The sequence below is a fragment of the Bos taurus genome, chromosome 20 (genome assembly GCF_002263795.3).
Source record: "Bos taurus isolate L1 Dominette 01449 registration number 42190680 breed Hereford chromosome 20, ARS-UCD2.0, whole genome shotgun sequence".
NCBI classification, from domain to species: Eukaryota; Metazoa; Chordata; class Mammalia; order Artiodactyla; family Bovidae; genus Bos; species Bos taurus.
The window spans coordinates 24,538,646-24,556,138 of NC_037347.1; the positions used below are offsets into that span (position 1 = coordinate 24,538,646).

Below are 17,493 nucleotides of genomic sequence, written 5' to 3' on the forward strand. Positions count from 1 at the left end.
GTACCACAGGGGCACCCTGGGCGCCCAGCGGGTGTTGGTCATGGTGCAGGCCCGACCATGAACAGCAATGCATCTTCATGCGTTTGCAGATGCATAGTGAGAAGGACTGTGAACAGTCTGTTAAAGTTGTCTATTCAGTTTGCAAATATCATGTGGCAACATCCTGACTAAGCAATTGGGAGGTCCCCAGGGTGGATGGAGAGGCAAGCACTGGGCCCTCAACCCCTGTGCTGGAGATCCCAGTACTGGTCAGAGGTAGCCTCCATGGCAACCAGGCAGACATCACCATGCCAAGAGAGAGACAAGATTCTCAGGCTGTGACCAGGATAGTCAAGCTACTGTTGAAATACAGATGTGTGCATACAGAACCATGGAAGTTAATATTCTGTGTCAGAGCTCTCAGGTTCTTATACCTGGGGACAGTGATGAAGGGGCCCCTAGGGACTTCCATAGGGTATTCTCTGAGAGCTTAGTTACAAAATCAATACTTAATAGGAAGAGTCATGCTAAGGAGAATGAATGGCTCTTGAATCAGAGCAAGACGGACTGTGAAATTACAGAGTAAGAAGTTATCTAATTGGAAGGAGTGGTCATCAGCCATGGAGCCACAGAAAACCAGGAAGGCACTGTACCTGTGCTTCATAAGTTCCATAGTGGGGACACAGCACCCCGGTCAGGGGTCTCCACCCAACTGTCCTCATCTCCCACTGCCTCCATTTTAGTGTGGCCTCCACTGTGTCTGCTGCTGCTGCTGCTGCTGCGTCGCTTCAGTCGTGTCCAACTCTGTGCATCCCCATAGACGGCAGCCCACCAGGCTCCTCCATCCCTGGGATTCTCCAGGCAAGAATACTGGACTGGGTTGCCATTTCCTTCTCTAATACATGCATGCATGCTAAGTCGCTTCAGTCATGTCCGACTCCCATTGTGTCTGGACTAACACAAAGCCTCCCAACTTGTCTCCCTGCTTCTGCTTTTGCTGCTCCCAGCAAGCAGGTAAAGTCACCCTGTCAAAATATGAGGCAGGTCATGCTCTTTTCCCACAAACCTTTCATTGGCTCCCATCTCAGAGGAAAAGCCAAAGTCCTTACAACAGCCTATATATGGCCACCTATGACCTGAATCCACACCTCTGGGCCTCATCTCCTCCTACTCAGCCCTGTGTTACCTCTACCCCTCCCCCCACTTCTCACTCCCACCCCACCCTGCCTTCCTTGGTGATCAGTCATCATTTTGACTGTCAAATCCTCAAACATGCTGAGGCCTTTGCATTTGCTGTTGAATTTCTGGAACGTTCTTCCCCTGGGTGTCCACTGGGCTTACTCTCCAGTCCTTCAGGTCTTTACTTCAGGTTGGGAGGCCTGTCCTGACCTCTTTATTTAAAATAACAAATTCTCCCACCTCTACTTATCCCCACCCCCACCCCAGTTTATTTTTATCCATGCCACTTATCATCATCTAAATATACCGTATTTCACTAATACATTGGATTATTATGTCTTCCCCACTAGAATGTAAATACGTGAGGGCAGAGATTTTGGTTGGTTTTGTTAACTGCTATATTCCTAGAGCCTAGCACAATACCTAGAAAATAGGCATTCAGTAAATATTAAACAGCCAGGATATCTCTACTGTGCCAATGGATTCATCAAGCTTTCCAAAGTAAGTGGTGATGTTGGGGTGACTACATTTTCACAGCAACCTTTTGATGAGGGTTTGGTTTCCCATAGAGTAGAGCAGGAGAGGATATGCAGTCTAGTTCCAGTCAAAGTTTTCCTATTGAAGGAGTAAAAAAACACAGCAGGGCAGTGGTGACTTCCTCATCTTATTTAGGGCTTCATACTCCAAACAGCTTCCATTGTACTGAGTTCTCAGTGTTGACCCATGAGACCCTCTGCCCCAACACTCAGAGGCCAGGAGGCCAGTTTTCCTCTTGATTCTGGAGCTCAGCTTGTGCCTTTGTGTTTAGGGAAACTCTGCCAGTTGTGTTTAGGGAAAACACACAGCAGCAACCTGGCGTTTGTGGATTTGACAGGCAAAACGATGGCTCATCGCTGCTTTGGGCTGACTGCACTGCCATTCCCCAGCCTCCTCCTCCTGCGGCCACAGGCTCCTTCCTCCTGGAACCAGAACACAGGTCTGTCTTTGTGGAAAACGGCCCTCACAAGTAGGCTAACCACTTAGGCTGGTAGTGTGAAGGCAGAGGGCTAAGATTTTTTTGGCCTTTCCTTTTTTCCTAAAATGCAATTTGGTGTAATTCGTGAACCGGGCCAGTCCCAGACATCTTTCGTTCTCTAAGCACAGTCCCCTCTCCCGCATTTACTGCCTGGGCCCTGCATGCTGCCTGCTGGGCCCCCAGGAGGAGGACAGGGTGGGTCCTCAAGGGGAATATCACACCTACTCCTCCTAGGCTCAAGTAGTTGCACCTCTGTTCTCAAACAGGAGGACCGAGCTGTGGGGTTAGGTGATCCCGGAGTCAGGTGAGTGCACGTGTGCTAAGTCGCCTCAGTCATGGCCGACTCTTTGCAACCTCATGGACCATAATCCACCAGGCTCCTCTGTGTATGGGGATTCTCCAGGCAAGAATACTGGAGTGGGTTGCCATGCCCTCCTCCAGGGACTCTTCCCAACCCAGGGATTGAACCCGTGTCTCCTGCGGCTCCTACGCTGCATGCGGGTTTTTTATTTCTGAGCCACTGGAAGCAGCGCTGGAATCAGGTGACCTGGGTTCGGATCCCAACTCTGCCTCTTTCTGGTTAGTGTAACCATCACAGAACGTCTAGAAGCCTGTATCCTTGTTTGCAAAATGGTTTTGTTTAAGTCAGTTCTGTAGATAAAGTACTTAATGGCCAGTAGTAGTACCACCCCTAGAGCATAACAGACACTCTAGATGTAAGCAGCAGGAAAAAGAAATCCATCTCAGCCCAGGATCCATGCATGCTTATTTGCTAAATGTCATCACAAAAGTGACAGGGGTTCAGGGAAGGGACCAGACGCAAGGGCGCATTGTGGAAGGTTTCACTGGGCAGGGAGGAAGGCAGGAGAGCAAACTGGACTACAGAAAACAGGACTATGGTTTGGCCCTACCTCGCTTCACAGTCTGGCTTACCTAATAGCTTGGTTGGGAAAGAAACCATCTGCAATACAGGAGACCCGGGTTAGGCTCTTGGGTTGGTAAGATCCCCTGGAGAAGGGACAGGCTACCCACTCCAGTATTCTGGGCTGGAGAATTCCATGGACCGTATAGTCCATGGAGTCGCAAAGAGCTGGACAGACTGAGCGACTTTCACTTCACTTTCACTCTTTAGTTTACTTTACCCATGCTGGTAACAGTATACTTAGTAATGCTGTTGCATTTCAACAAGGACTATCACAATGAAGGCTAATTTGCTCACTATTGTGAGTCCATTGTCCACAGGAGATTGTTCCTTCTACATCTGGACAACCTGCTTCCAGGTCTCAGAGGTGGCTCTAACCTCCTTTGTATATATATATATATTTTTGACTAGTACCTCTGTCAACTTTAAAATTTATCCTTATTTTTAAAATAGAAAATACATTCAACCTTTCAAAGATATAAAAAGTCATATAACAAAAAAAACTCACTCCCACCCCTGTCATCCAGTTCCCAGACCCCAAAGCAAACAATATTACTCTTGTCACCAATTGCTTGTCTCTGCTTCCAGAAATAATCCAGGCATGTATAACCAAATAGAATTTCCTCTTTTACTCAAAGGGTAACACATTCTTTTTGTCATGTAATTTTTCTTGAGAAAATTCTATGTTAGTATATGAAGATATTTCACTTTTTAGATGTTTAGATTTTTTTTTTAGATATTCTATCAAACATCTAAAACAGTTATCCTTCAGGTAACTGTGCAATTTATCATGGGATCACCTATCAGCATGGATACCTAAAATGTCGTATTTTCTTTCCATGGATTGTAGAATAGAAGCCATTAAAAAGCAGCACTTGTTAAGAAGCCCCCCCGCCCCCCCCCCACCCCCCGCTTCCCCCAAGGGAAGGCTTTGCTTTCCCACAGGTATTTGGGTTCAGATAAAGGACATGGACTTGGTCTCACGTGGCTGCAGCTTTCTACTGAATATGCAGCTAGCACCTCACTACTCCAGGTGACTCAAAATGAGTTCACAGAGACCAGGACATAAGTGATCAAAACTACAGACTCTGCACATCAGCAGGTACACTGAAACACTGCAGGATTTAAGCTGAAACTAATTTGCTAATACTAAACCATACTCCAACTTTTAAAAAACATTCTTCTCCCCAAGTGAACCATTCTGAATTAAAAACAAAAACTTTGCATTTCCTAAAACTGTGAGGTTGAACAAAAGCTGAACTACCAAGTTGTCTAACCAAACTTGGTTACATGGATGTCTTCTTTGATACAGGGCACGGTTGCTCCAAAAGTCATTCGAAGGTATTAAATTCAACTTCCCAGAATGAACACAATGACAGCCATTTAGAAATGTGTCTAAATGTGCATGAGGTCAGGGCTGAGACACTGAACACAGAGCATGTTGCCCTTCTTCGTTCATCCTAGGCCTCAAGTATATAATTTTAGGGTGTGAACACAGCAGACATCAATAAAATTGTTATTAATTTGGTGAACAAAAGCAGAATTCTGAGCTGTCTTCTTCATCTTGGTAAGAGCTACAGGACAATTTTGTAAACATACTGGTATTTAAACTCTTTAAAACCAAGTAGGGAGCCTTATGGACAAGGGCTGATCTCTAGAGAGCTGAGCCCCTGCCCACCCCAGCAGGAAGAATTTAGAGTCCGAGAAGCAATGAATTATGCTGTTAGGCAGAGCTGTGCTAGGATTCTGGGAACCTAGAGAGGGGTTTAGACCTGAGCCAGAGCTGCATGGGGGAGAGCTGGCCAAGACAGGTACAAGGTGACAGTGGGAACTCCTGTCTGACAGGGACTGGGGTGTGGGTTCTTTATAGCTTATACGAGGTCCCTAAAACATCTCATCCCTTCTCACATAATCACCATCTATCATTCTTACTCTTGCCATGCACTGGGCTCAGGGCTCTTTCTGTGTCATTCAATTCTTGCAATTTCTGTGAAGCAGTCTATCCTATTCACAGACAGAAAACTGGCTCAGAGAAGTTTAGTGACTACCTCAAGGTCACACAGCATTTGGGAACATTACTATCATTTACTAAGTACCTACTTCTGGAGTTTTTATCACTTCCCATGGTTGTTATTTAGAGAGGGAATACGCTGAATGGTGAAGGACTGTACATACTGGTTAATCCACTACTGTCAATAATTCAATAAAATCTAAGTAGGCCTGTCTTACAATGGAGGAAATAGAAGCTCAGAGATGGGTTGGTGAGTTGCCTGAGGTCATTCAGAGAGGAGCTAGGATATGACCTCTGGCTCCAATGCATTCTCTTTCTCACAGACATGCTGGGTCAGCTTCCCCATTATGTTGGCAGAGAAGTCCAGCAACTCAGCAATTACTAAGTCCTGAGAGCTATTTCTTGGAGTAACTGAAAATTTAAACCACTAGGAAAATAAGATCTGATGCATCTGGCCACTTCAAACTTAGAAATCATTTCCACATATGCTGATGGGATGCACAGCAAAGGAATGTCACACATCTTGTGTCTTTCTAAGTTCCTTTTAGGGTAGCTTCACAGGTAACGCTGGCTTCTGGTACAAGTTCATCCAAGGAAATGGAACTTCCTCAATGGCTCAGCAGGTAAAGAATCTGCCTGCAATGCAAGAGACCCAGGTTTGATGCCTGGGTTGGGAAGATTCCCTGGAGAAGGAAATTGCAACCCACTCCAGTATTCTTGCCTGGAGAATCCCATGGACAGAAGAGCCTGGCAGGCTACAGTCCAAAAAGGCACAAAGAGTTGGACATGGCTGAGTGGCTAAACATAACTTAATAAAACAAGCCACTTTTGGAAGCTCTATCTCTGCCACAGGAATAATGGGATTGGGAAATCAAGACCAAGTAGGAGGAACTCGTGATCCCTAGAAAGGCTTTAGCTATGACTCAATCCTAGATTACCTGCCCACAAAGTCAGAGGCCCGGGATAGAGGCAAATCCCCGAGTTGGGTTTTTCCAGGAGCCTGATAGCACCCTTCTGTACTCTGCCTAGAAGTTTACTCCACCACTCCTCAGACTCATCAGAACTTACCACGTGGAAAATCGTGTGTTGCTTCTACCTGTGACCAAGGGGAACTTGTCATGGCTAATTCTGACCCTGACCAAGAGGAATTAAATGCTGAATTTCACATTAGTTCCTGTGGCCTCCTTTCTTCTTTCAAACACCCTTTAAGAGACCTTCTCCTTCTCATGTCCCACCCTCCAATCTTGAGCCACAGATGACGTCTCCAGCTTGGGTCAGGTTTCCACCACTGATCTAAGGAAATCTGTGAACTGCAAGATAGCTTGGCCATTTTAGATGTATCAGAAGAGGCTGAGAAAGCCAAGCCACAGGAAAATAAATAAATAAAATAGACCCATACAGATAAGACCCTGACAGATTACAAAGCCCCACATGGATGGCAAGCTTAGTTCTAGATGGGGAGTTTGGCCCTGTGTGGGATTTCCAGGTCCCTGTACCCATCGCAACCCTTCACATTTCGGATTAGGCTAGTTGGAGCTGGCTTGCCGTTGGCAACCAATAGTGACAATTCCCAACAGGGAAAACACATAACTACTTAAGCACCTACTATGTGTCAGGTGCTAGACACACAGTATCTACTATTTCAAAACACCTCACTCACAATTTATTGTTATAAGTTCAATAGTTACTGAAGTTACTAACACAAGCAGATATTCAGTGGGACTTCCAAATGGCTTACGGATTTAAATTAATCAAACAGTACAAAATTTCATGAACAATTTATATGGCAACTGCAGATGGACACTTAAGACAGTGAATTCAGTCTTCTATTTTTCTGTTTAAGTCTTTCACATTAAATAAATGCCTCCTTGATTACTGGAGAAAAAAATAATTATAATATTCCATTGAAGCTGAGAAATAAAGCAACCTTTGTTTATTTTTTAAAAGATAAACATGGCTGATCTGCACTAATCATAATATTTTGAAGGAAATAAAACAATATTTGATATTTTTAGTCTAGAAATAAATAATACTCTGTTTTACTTAGTCTGTGCGCCAAAGACAAGGTTGGAAATGAGAATACTGGATAATGCCTATGGATTTAAAAGTATCAACCATGGTTACTCAATTCTGAGGAAATAAAAGCATAAATGGATAAGCATTAAAAGCATAAGCTTATTGCATAAGCATTATGCAATAAAAGCATAAGCATTAACTGGCTTAGTAAATTAATAGAAAAAAATGAACTTAGGAAAGAATGACATTTAAAGGTTTATATATAAACTTTACATGCTTCATTTGAGAGACCAAAACATTTTTCAAGTCCTTAATGATGAGAACAGCAGCAAAATTCAAGACAATTAAAAACTGGCATTTAAGAAACTGCTGTATTGTTATGAATAAATGTAAGACAACAGTACTAGTGAAGCCCAAGAAAATCCCAGTTAAACTCCATTCAAGCCAGTGAGCACTGGCTTTCCATTTCACTTTCCAATGTGTTCCCTTATTCCAGGTTTGAAACATACCTTCAGATAAGAGAGCCTAGAAGAGTAAGAGTCCCAGCGCACAGCTGCAGAACCAGTCTTGCTGCATTACAGTTTCAGCACATGAACAACTACAACTGTTTCTAATTAAAATAGCAAAGCCAGGCTCAAGTGCACACCCTGTTCTAAATACATATTTGAATCAAAACTTATGAATTATAGAAAAAAAGACAAATAATGGCATGAAGGGCATGATAGTTTATTTTTAAAAAATTGTACCACACTGATCAAAATGACCAGCATACACATTATGATGGCTTTTCTCTTGGGTATTAACATCGCAGTATTTTTGTATACTGAAATGTTTCAATAGGACCAAGAACGTTAGAGAGATAAAAACCTTAGATGAAAATGAACACTAATGATTCTGGTGTCCTACCCCATAGAATTAATTTAAACCCCTTATGAATCAGTGGCATTATCATGTTATGTAGCTCTGAAGAATGAAAGTTCTCTTCTAAATAGGCAGCATGAACCTATACCTTCTTCCTCTTTTATCTTCAGCTCTTACAATTTGAACTATGTCCACCCTGGCCAAAGCACAATCATACAAGACACCTCAGATAATTTCCATGCTACCATTGCACAAGTTTAGTGATTTTTACTTAAACAAACAAAAAGTCAAACCACTGTCAAAAAAAGGAGGCAAATAAAAATGATTTTCCAATCATTTGAAAAGCATAGTGCTTATTTGTCCAATACAGACTCAAACTTAAATTAAATGCTATCATTATCATCTCTAAACTTCTGCAATAAAATTAACATATATATATATATGGGTTTCATTTATAGAACTGTATCTTGCAATCAACAGGAGAAAGTTATTTTTTTAGAGAACAATATATTTGGTTACAGTTCCACATGTCGGTAGTAGAGACAAAGCCACATGATGTTAAATCTGGCTCTAAGTTACCTAAGGTATAAAATTTTGATCAAATCTGATCTTAAAAATTCAACCCATGTGAGATTACTTTTTAGAGTAAATGTGCTATTGAGAAATCATTTCAATAACCTTCACTTTGTATGACTATCTGCAAATTGACCCTTTTCTTTTAATCAATGTGACTCACCAACATTTCAAACTGACCTCTTTACTTCTACGTTACCACTTGAATACCCAGGGATTTCTGAGGCAGCATAAGTTTGACTTCATTAAAAACAGTAGACAGTTTAACCTTTCAGTGACAGCTTTACAATCTGTAAACTCAAGAATCACATTATTGAGCTCAGCAACTATAAAAACATTGAGATTCTGGTATTTCAAACCAAAATCTCTTTGTGCTTTTTAGATTAAGCTGCTTTTGAATATTTTTGGTATTTATCAGCCATTTGTATTTCCCTTATAGAAATAAAAGAATACACTTAAAGTAATTTTTAAGGTTAAATGTCCTGGGGGCTTATCAATACTTAAAGAAAAAAATTACTTTTTTCCATCAGCATTTGGAATAGTAGAAATTATTTCTGGTCCCTCATTAGATCAACCAACATTACTTTTCATCACGTGTAACACTGAATTTTATAGACATCCCTGAAAAAGTTTTTGATTAAGTAAACAAGTGAATCACAGTGGAGTCTCAATCAGTTAACAGTGTAGATCCATTAAAACACACACACACACACACACACACACACACACTGAATATTAAAAAGAAAAATTTCAAGCTAAAAAAAGAAAAAAAAGAAAACTCTCATAAGAATTAAAACCGAGTGTGTATTGTCACTGATTCTGTGCTCGTGTCCCCAACAGATTAGACCCCTTCTCCGGGTTGTAAGACATGTTCGATTAAATCTCCACGTCAAGTTTCCAGGACACTTGAGTGAAGAGACTAGCTACTGCAGCATCTAAGGGAGCAGAGTGGCACCATTTTCTTCCCTAACAGACACCCTGTCTGAAGGTGAACGTGAGGCTCCCTCCGCTGTGCTCGCCAGCATCTATCAGGAGACAAAACTCGCTGGGCAAGCTGGTGACAGCTGATCCTCCCGCCCTGCCCCCAGCGCCAACAGGAGGTTCCCAGCAGTTCGTCATTACGGGCACTGGCCTTTCACTCTTTCCATCAGAAAAGTTGTGGTTGCTTTAAAAAGAGGGTACGGGGTGGAGAAATGAAAAAACCAAGAGTCTAAAGGCACAAAGTCGCATAGCTGCTCTAGTTGGAGTTTGTAAACAGAGAATAGGCTGAATTTAGGTAATCCCAATCTATGAGAGTAAAAAGGCATCCACAGCAGGCTTTTAACCAGCCAGCTTCTTTGAGACCCTTCATGGGTTTTGAGGTCTACAAAGTATGCACTAAAATACCCATACTTCAAAAAGCAATAAGGCAAATAGTATACTCATTATTCCAAAAGTTACAATGGTAGTGTAGGCATACAGAGTATAATTTAGTTACAATGTGTGGTACTGTTTCTATTATATAAACATATTAACTGCTTCTTTCCTACATAATTATATATTCAGCCCAGTTTCAGTTGAACACAAAACCATCCTTGTACCACTGCTGATAGTTGGCAATAGTTCTTTGATAGCAGTTTGTATTCTGCTGTAGAAATTATCCTTGAACTGAAAAAAAAGTCCACAATCCAACGTCCAGTCATTAAACACTATCATATTTGTGAAGAGCCTCTTCCAACTTCTGCGTCACTTTTTGGAAAAATATTATTTGTTGTTGTAAGAAATGCTGCATTTGTGATTTAAAGTCTCTTACTCGAATTTGATGGAAGTGGTGAATTTCAGCCAAAGTAGCAAAAGAAATAGTGTTACAGCGATCCTGAATGCCATCAGCCTTTTGGACTTCCATCTTCCCTTCTTCCACGTGTCGCCTACTCTCCTTTACTTTGGTAAGAGCTCCTGTGGTTTAAAAAAAAAAATTAATTAAAAAATACATATAAAAAAATAAAAAATACATATGTATCCCAGTGTTACAGCTACATAGTAAACAGAATGTTGGGCATTATAAATACTTGCCTGAACTATTTTGAAGTCCTTTGGCATTTAAAGGGGTGACTATAATTATTTATTAAAAAAGAAGAAATCTGGTAAAGTTTCTGAAAACACCTCCACTGCTACAAATTCACTTATCAAAACTAGCCTTTGCCATTGACCAAATAGTATGTTTCATCTCTTCCAACAGCAGAGATATTATATACTATAGACAAAAACTGCAAGGAATTTTTCCTAAAAAGACAAACCAAGAAACTCTGCGATTTTAACATTCTTAAGGGACAAAGTGTAACACCACTCTGTATGTGTGTGTGTGTGTTAGTCACTCAGTCACATCCAACTCCTGGCAACCCCATGGACTAGCCCTCTAGGCTCCTCTGTCCATGGAATTCTCCAGGCATGAACACTGGAGTGGATAGCCATTCACTTCTCCAGGGGATCTTTCCAACCCAGGGATCAAAACTGGGTCTCCCATATTGCAGATAAGATTTTTTTTTCTGTCTGAGCCACCAACACCACTATATACACATACATTAAGAAGGTCATCTCTAAAGTGGAGCATACTGCAGGCATGCCTGATTCTGACTGCACATTCTACCAGATCCATACCTGTAGCATAATGGCCCTGTGCAGTAAACATATGCCTCCTTCTCCTTACAGGCTGTAAAGATCAGTGAGTGTTGAGTTTGCCCTAACAGTCACCTGGGAATGAAGCCAGAAGTGTCATAGCCTCCGGCCAAGAAACATCACCAGAGGATGCGGGCCGGGGGGTTGGGGATGGGGTGGGGTGGAGAGGACGGTTTCTGTCGCAAGTGCCACAGGAGGGCAGATCTTCCCCTAGAAGCACAGTCATAAAAAAAAGCACAAAAGCCTGAGGATGCATAGGAGGTAGGAAAAATAAAGACTATTCATGTGTTCTTAAAAATGAGTGATGATAAAGTTCAAATCACTTGAGCACAGCCAGCTCAAGAATCCAGATTCCTGACCCCACATGCATCCATTCTACTGAACCACAATGAAAGACGAGAGAAACACTTAGGGCACCAGGCTTGCTGGTCTGAGGATGTGATGATGCTAAGTGGAGGGAAAGGGAACCTGTTTAGAAGGCAGTGGGGAAGCTGAGCAGCTTTGTTGTGGAAATGTTGTTTTAGCCAATGGTGAAATATACAGGGGAAAAGCCCTGTATCTAAATTTCTTCAAATCTACAAAATAGAGTAAACCTACTATTAAATAAAATCCTTAAAGACTGTTTTGTTTTTTTTGCACAACTCAAAGACCTGAGAAATTAAAACTCATCAACAACAAATGTTACAGATATAAATGTATGTATGTTTGTATATTTTCATTTATTTATTCTAAAAATCTTTACCTGAAAAGCAGGAGAGCCCTGGAGCAGAGAGAATACCCTGCTTCCCCCGTGACCACACAGTGGAGATGTCATCCATGTTAACTGGGCTACAGGAAGACCCCTACCCAATCCCCTAAGTAGCCATCACCTTGAATGGCCCTGTTAACATCTCCCCCACAGCAGACAAGACTCAAGAAGCAATGCAACCTGCCTGCCTGTGGTCTACACTAAACAGAGAATGCTCCTCCTCCTTAGAGACAGAAAAGAATAATTTCTTATAGCGAACTTATGTTCATTATATTTGTACAAGTGTCATCGTTAATATATAAAAATTGAAGTTGAATAAACTAGGAAAGCATGAGACAGAAAACTAAAAAAGAAAAGAAAAAATTACCTAAAAGATGACTGAGAATATGAAACTATGAAATTTACATTGAAAATGGTTGAGAGAGAGCTTGCTGTTATTGTTTAGTTGCTAAGTCATGTCCGACTCTCTTTTTGCAACCCTGTGGATTATAGCCCGCTGGGCTCCTCTGTCCATGAGATTTCCCAGGCAAGAATATTGGAGTGGGTTGCTATTTCCTTCCTCAGGAGATCTTTCTGATCCAGGGAAGGAACCTGTGTATCCTGCTTGGCAGGTGGATTCTTTACCACCGAGCCACCTGGGAAGCTGAAACAAGGCCTCAAGAGAGCAGAGTCTCAGGCGATCTGACTGTTCGTGTGATTCAGGGCCGAGGTGCCTGCTATTGAGCATGGAGGACAGGCACTGGAGCCCTGCCCTGCACAGATCCCTGGGCAGCCGTGAAGCAGCTGGGTACCGGGAATATGCTGTGAGGGTCACTTGCTCTAGTCACTGGAGTCCAGCACAGAGCAACTCAGAAACCTGGCCCTGAGCGGTGCCAAGGTCAACGAACCTGCAACTCGTCAGCCTCCAGATGAGATCACCATCTTCTCAGAAACGACATTCTATGACACAGGCCTGCAGACACGCATCCGTAAAAACCAATTTACAAATGAACAAGCCTGACGTTTTCACAACCTGAATCACATCAGAATACATTTTCAAAACTCCTGGACACAGTACAAGTATTAACTCTCTCCAAGGCCTAAAGACCTTTTGGCATTTGTCGCCTTCAAGCTTTCTGAGTGTACATTCTAAAAAGGATCTGTGAATCGAAGACTCACTTTTCTCCCAGCTATGAATTTATTTTGTAAATAACACAGAGCCCTGAACAGTTGGGTTTCTGGGGCAATAATCTCAGCTCATTTACCAGCATTTGTGGAGGGCCTGGCTTCCCCAGTGACTCAGCGGTAAAGAATCCACCTGCAATGCAGAAGCTGCAGGAGACATGAGTTAGATCCCTGGGTGGGAAAGATCCCCTGGAGGAGGGCACGGCAACCCACTCCAGCATTCTTGTCTGGAGAATCCCCATGGACAGGGGAGCCTGGCGGGCTACAGTCCGTGGGGTTGCAAAGAGTTGGAAACGACTGAAGCAACTTAACACACACAAAAGGACAGCACAGAGCTGGCAAGGGGGATGCACATGGCGGGGCTCACACCAAGTGTTCAAGTCCCCACCCTCCGGAACTCTCAAGGAAGACACCTTGAGAAAGCACACTGAGGGCCAGCGCACAGCCATGGCGTGAAGTGACAGAGCCGCAAAGCATGGAATTCTGCATGGCAACTGACTGTGGCTTCTTCCAAGAGAATGTAATCATGTCACAAGGGAAAACGCTTGGAGGACCTGCTCTGTGCCAGGCAGTGCTGAGGACGAAGGGTGCCAGGGTGGGGGCAGGAATAAGCGGAGATAACAGTAAATGGGAGCTGCCTAAAACAGTCATCAAATATGCGAGGCACGTTCTGTGTACCAACTCTAACCCTGCTGCAACTCTGCTACAGACATTACTGCTGTTTTACAACAAGGAAACTGAGAAAGCCACCCACATTCTTTGAGGCCCGAAGTTAGCAGTAACCCAGTAAGAGGTGGGAGAGATGGGATCTGAATACAGAACTGACTTCAAAGCAAACACCACAAATATTCAGAAAAGAAACTGGAGACTGAAGAGACAAAAAGGCACAGTGGGCTGGTAAGCAGGGTGCTGGGGATAAGGGCAGGGGCTCCTGCCCTCCCCTTCCCTCTTTTCACCTTCCTTGCTGGTCCCTGGCTTTTACTCTGACGTGCACATCAGGAGACCTTGTGAGCATGTAAAATAAACCATATAGGTGCTGAAAATTTCCCTCTGGAATCTTAGTAGCCTCATTCAATTCATTAATTGTGCCTGTAAAGCCTTTTAATATTTATAAGATGTCTGATTTTCTTATCTTTGAAGCATACAATTAGGGTGCTACAAAAAAAAATCGAAAAGGCAGCACATATTTCATTATTTTGAAAATTTAAACTCAAACTTACATGGGGGGGTGGGAGGTTTTGTCTTCCCCCCACCTCCCCCCTTCTCACCGACTTAGATTCTATTGGAAAATTATATAAGTCAAGAACTATCACCAAAAATAGTAACATACAATCCCTGGATGGGCTTTGCCTTTGTTTGCTCTAGTGCAGCTGGATAGCCCAGCCAAAAATTATTTTGCAAAATAGGAAGAACAGAACAAACCACTGAAGAGAAGCACCCAAAGGGCAATTTCACTTGGAATTTTGGTTTAAGGCACTTAATACAATTCAAATCTATTAGCATAATGCATCAGGATTGCAAGGAGCAAGGAAACAGGTGAAATATGTTTATCAGAAAGAGACAAGGTTCCTATTTTAGGGACTCGAATTGTTTTTTGAGGTGACAAGATTTACATGCCTGAAACCATTAAAGACCTACACAAGATAGAAAATGAAGGTATTGAACAGCATTCTATAAATGTACAAACTGGTAGAAGAGGGAGTGCTCGGTGTAATCAAGGAAGATTATGTCTTCACAAAATTGGACCCATGAATTTGGAGCAAATTTTAAAACCACAACGTCTTTTAACTAAAATGTAGTTACATTGGTTTCCCTCCAGATCCACCTTCTGAAGAAAGATGATTAACAAAAAACAGGCTGACAGCAATATACTTTTTGAAAAATCGAAAGAGTTCCCGAGTTGACAGCAATCCAGTTCTCTAAGCATCTGGCTGTTACATTTCAGGATGACAACCCACAGACCTTCAATCCCAAGCCCCCCAAAAGTAAGTTATCTTTTGTAAAATATTATTGACAGTTAAAAAATTATTTCCTTCAAGAAGAAAACCATTCTGCGTTTAAATATTCACCTCACAAGCCTCTGATTAGTTTTTCCCATACAGTTTTAACAAATACTAAGGGTTTAGTGTGTTTTCTTATGAGAAAGATAAAGTCAAATCATTCAATAAGCTAATTATGGAAGTTAATTAGTTTACTGTCTGAGAGTATACAGAAAAAAAAGAAAAAACCACTGGGGAATTGATGAACAGAACTACTTTCTGGAGTTTCCCTGAAGCTCCCCTCTACCCCACTTCTACCCACTGCACTTCTAAACTCTGGCTTCTCTCGAGGTCAAAGTGGGAACATACTTGTCCAATAGAAATGTATTACAAACATCCATTAGATATAAGTAAAATAGTTTTACTATTAGAACTAGGACTTACGTTTTGTCACAGACGGTGTATTCTTGCAGTTTATTTGCCAGTTCTCAAACTGGGAATTATCTGTACACACATCTACGCTTCCCATATTTCCAAATCTAAAATATTAAACATCACAAGGCAGAGAGAGCCACATTTTCAATCAGGTTTAGCTTCTAAAGAGTGAAGAGTTGGAGAAAGAAAACTATTGGGGGCAGGGTTAGATCCCTACAGACTTGTTACTTCTAGGATAGCTTAAAATATTAACTTGTAGCTAAGAATCAACTGCAGAGGTACAATGTAACCAGCTGCAGAGTTGTAACAAACATTGCGGCATATTTTAAGTACTCTCTCAGCTGTACCAAACCCAAGAGGAGTGTAAATAAAAGCTAGAAACATGGCCCAGAATCTAAAGACCAACAGGAATGCATACTTTTACCACGCAGTCAATACAAAAACAGGCAAAGGTTTTCAAAACCTGTATTTTTTTTTAAACTTTATTTTGCATTGGGGTACAGCCGATTAACAATGCTGTGATAGCTTCAGGTGAACAGGGAAGGAGCTCAGCCACACACATACACGTACCCATTGACCCCCAAACTCCCCTCCCCCAAAAGCTGTACTTTGATAGTGGCTAATTTAGGAGGAATCTAACCCTACCAGGCCTCTGCTGTCACAAACATCACACTGTCACCCTGCTTTTGTAACAGTAAGGAAAATCAAACAATAAGGGGGAGAACTTATAAAATAAAGCCTAGGGTGAAAAGTGGTTGCTTCTGGATTAAACGAAAGACCCATAAAACTCATGGGTAGGGCAACTGTTTTAAAGTGAAAGAAAATTAAAAATAGGAGGGATCAGAAGGAAACATATTTCAGAGTAGGAACACAAGTACATAACTACAAAATTATTTCTCGGGCTAAAAGACAAACATTATATGGGGTTATATATGGACAAAATAAGATTTTATCAAGAAAAGAGAGGCAATCATTAAATTCTGATATTAAGTAAGAAGAGGCTGACATTACAGAACAATGAACACATTCTTCATTAAGATACTTATAGCCAATAGCAAGACAAAATAACAAGAAGGTAATACATGAAAAATGGTGCAGCCTCCCCAAGTTACACAACTAAAAATAAATTCTTAAAGGGTATTAGAAATACAGGAAAAGGTATTCATGAACGTGGGCAATGTATTTCCATCACACCCATGACTGTGCTCCCCAACAGGCAAAAGCAATCTAGTTCCCATGCAGGACACTGGGCTGAGTTGGACACATTTCAGGTGTTTCTTCCCCAGGGAATCTCTGGGGTGGGGAGGCAGAAAGGAATACAGAGATGCGCTTCCCAGGTGGCGCTGGTGGTAAAGAACCTGCCTGCCGATGCAGGAGACATAAGAGATGCGGGTTTGATCCTTGGGTTGGGAAGACCCCCTAGAGAAAGGCATGACAACCCACTCCAGTACTCTTGCCTCGAAAATTTCATGGACAGAGGAGCCTCGTGGGCTACAGTCCATGGGCCCCAAAAAGTCTTTTCATAATACAGAGTCACCCCTCCTAAAAAGGCTTCCAGGCTAAGAAGGAACTTGCAGCTGAGCACTCAATCTAACTATTAAAATAGTTGGACAAATTATTAAAGGATTTCCACAGGATAGAAAGTTCACTCAGGAACTGATCAGCCTAAACCTTTATTCCAAAGGATGGAGCAGGACCATGACAGACTTCTACCACTACCACTGGGGAAGCTGGAAGAACTGAGTCCTTTGGTAAGAAGGGCAGAGTTGGGTCTCCGATTTTTTTTTTTCAATGAGCTATAAGGTTGTGAAAGTTAAACGAGGTTTTGGTACAGTTTTTTTCAGTCTCTCTAGCAAGAGGCTGTGACTTGCCCAAAGTCCCACAGCTAATTCCTAGCAAAGAACTTGCCCTTCCTACCTGCCTGCCAGCCCTGCCACTCTCCACTTAACATTCCAG

At 42.1% G+C, this 17,493-nt stretch overlaps 1 protein-coding gene across 1 annotated transcript in view; it reads right to left on the reverse strand.

Moving 5' to 3' along the window:
• Window positions 1-7,832: 7,832 nt before the first annotated feature.
• The window catches only part of SNX18 (sorting nexin 18), a 28,641-nt gene continuing 18,980 nt past the window's right edge, over window positions 7,833-17,493 (reverse strand). Inside the window, 1 exon segment of the mRNA NM_001083731.1 lies at window positions 7,833-10,491. Within this exon segment, the coding sequence (NP_001077200.1) occupies window positions 10,238-10,491 (254 nt within the window). The 3' untranslated portion in view covers window positions 7,833-10,237.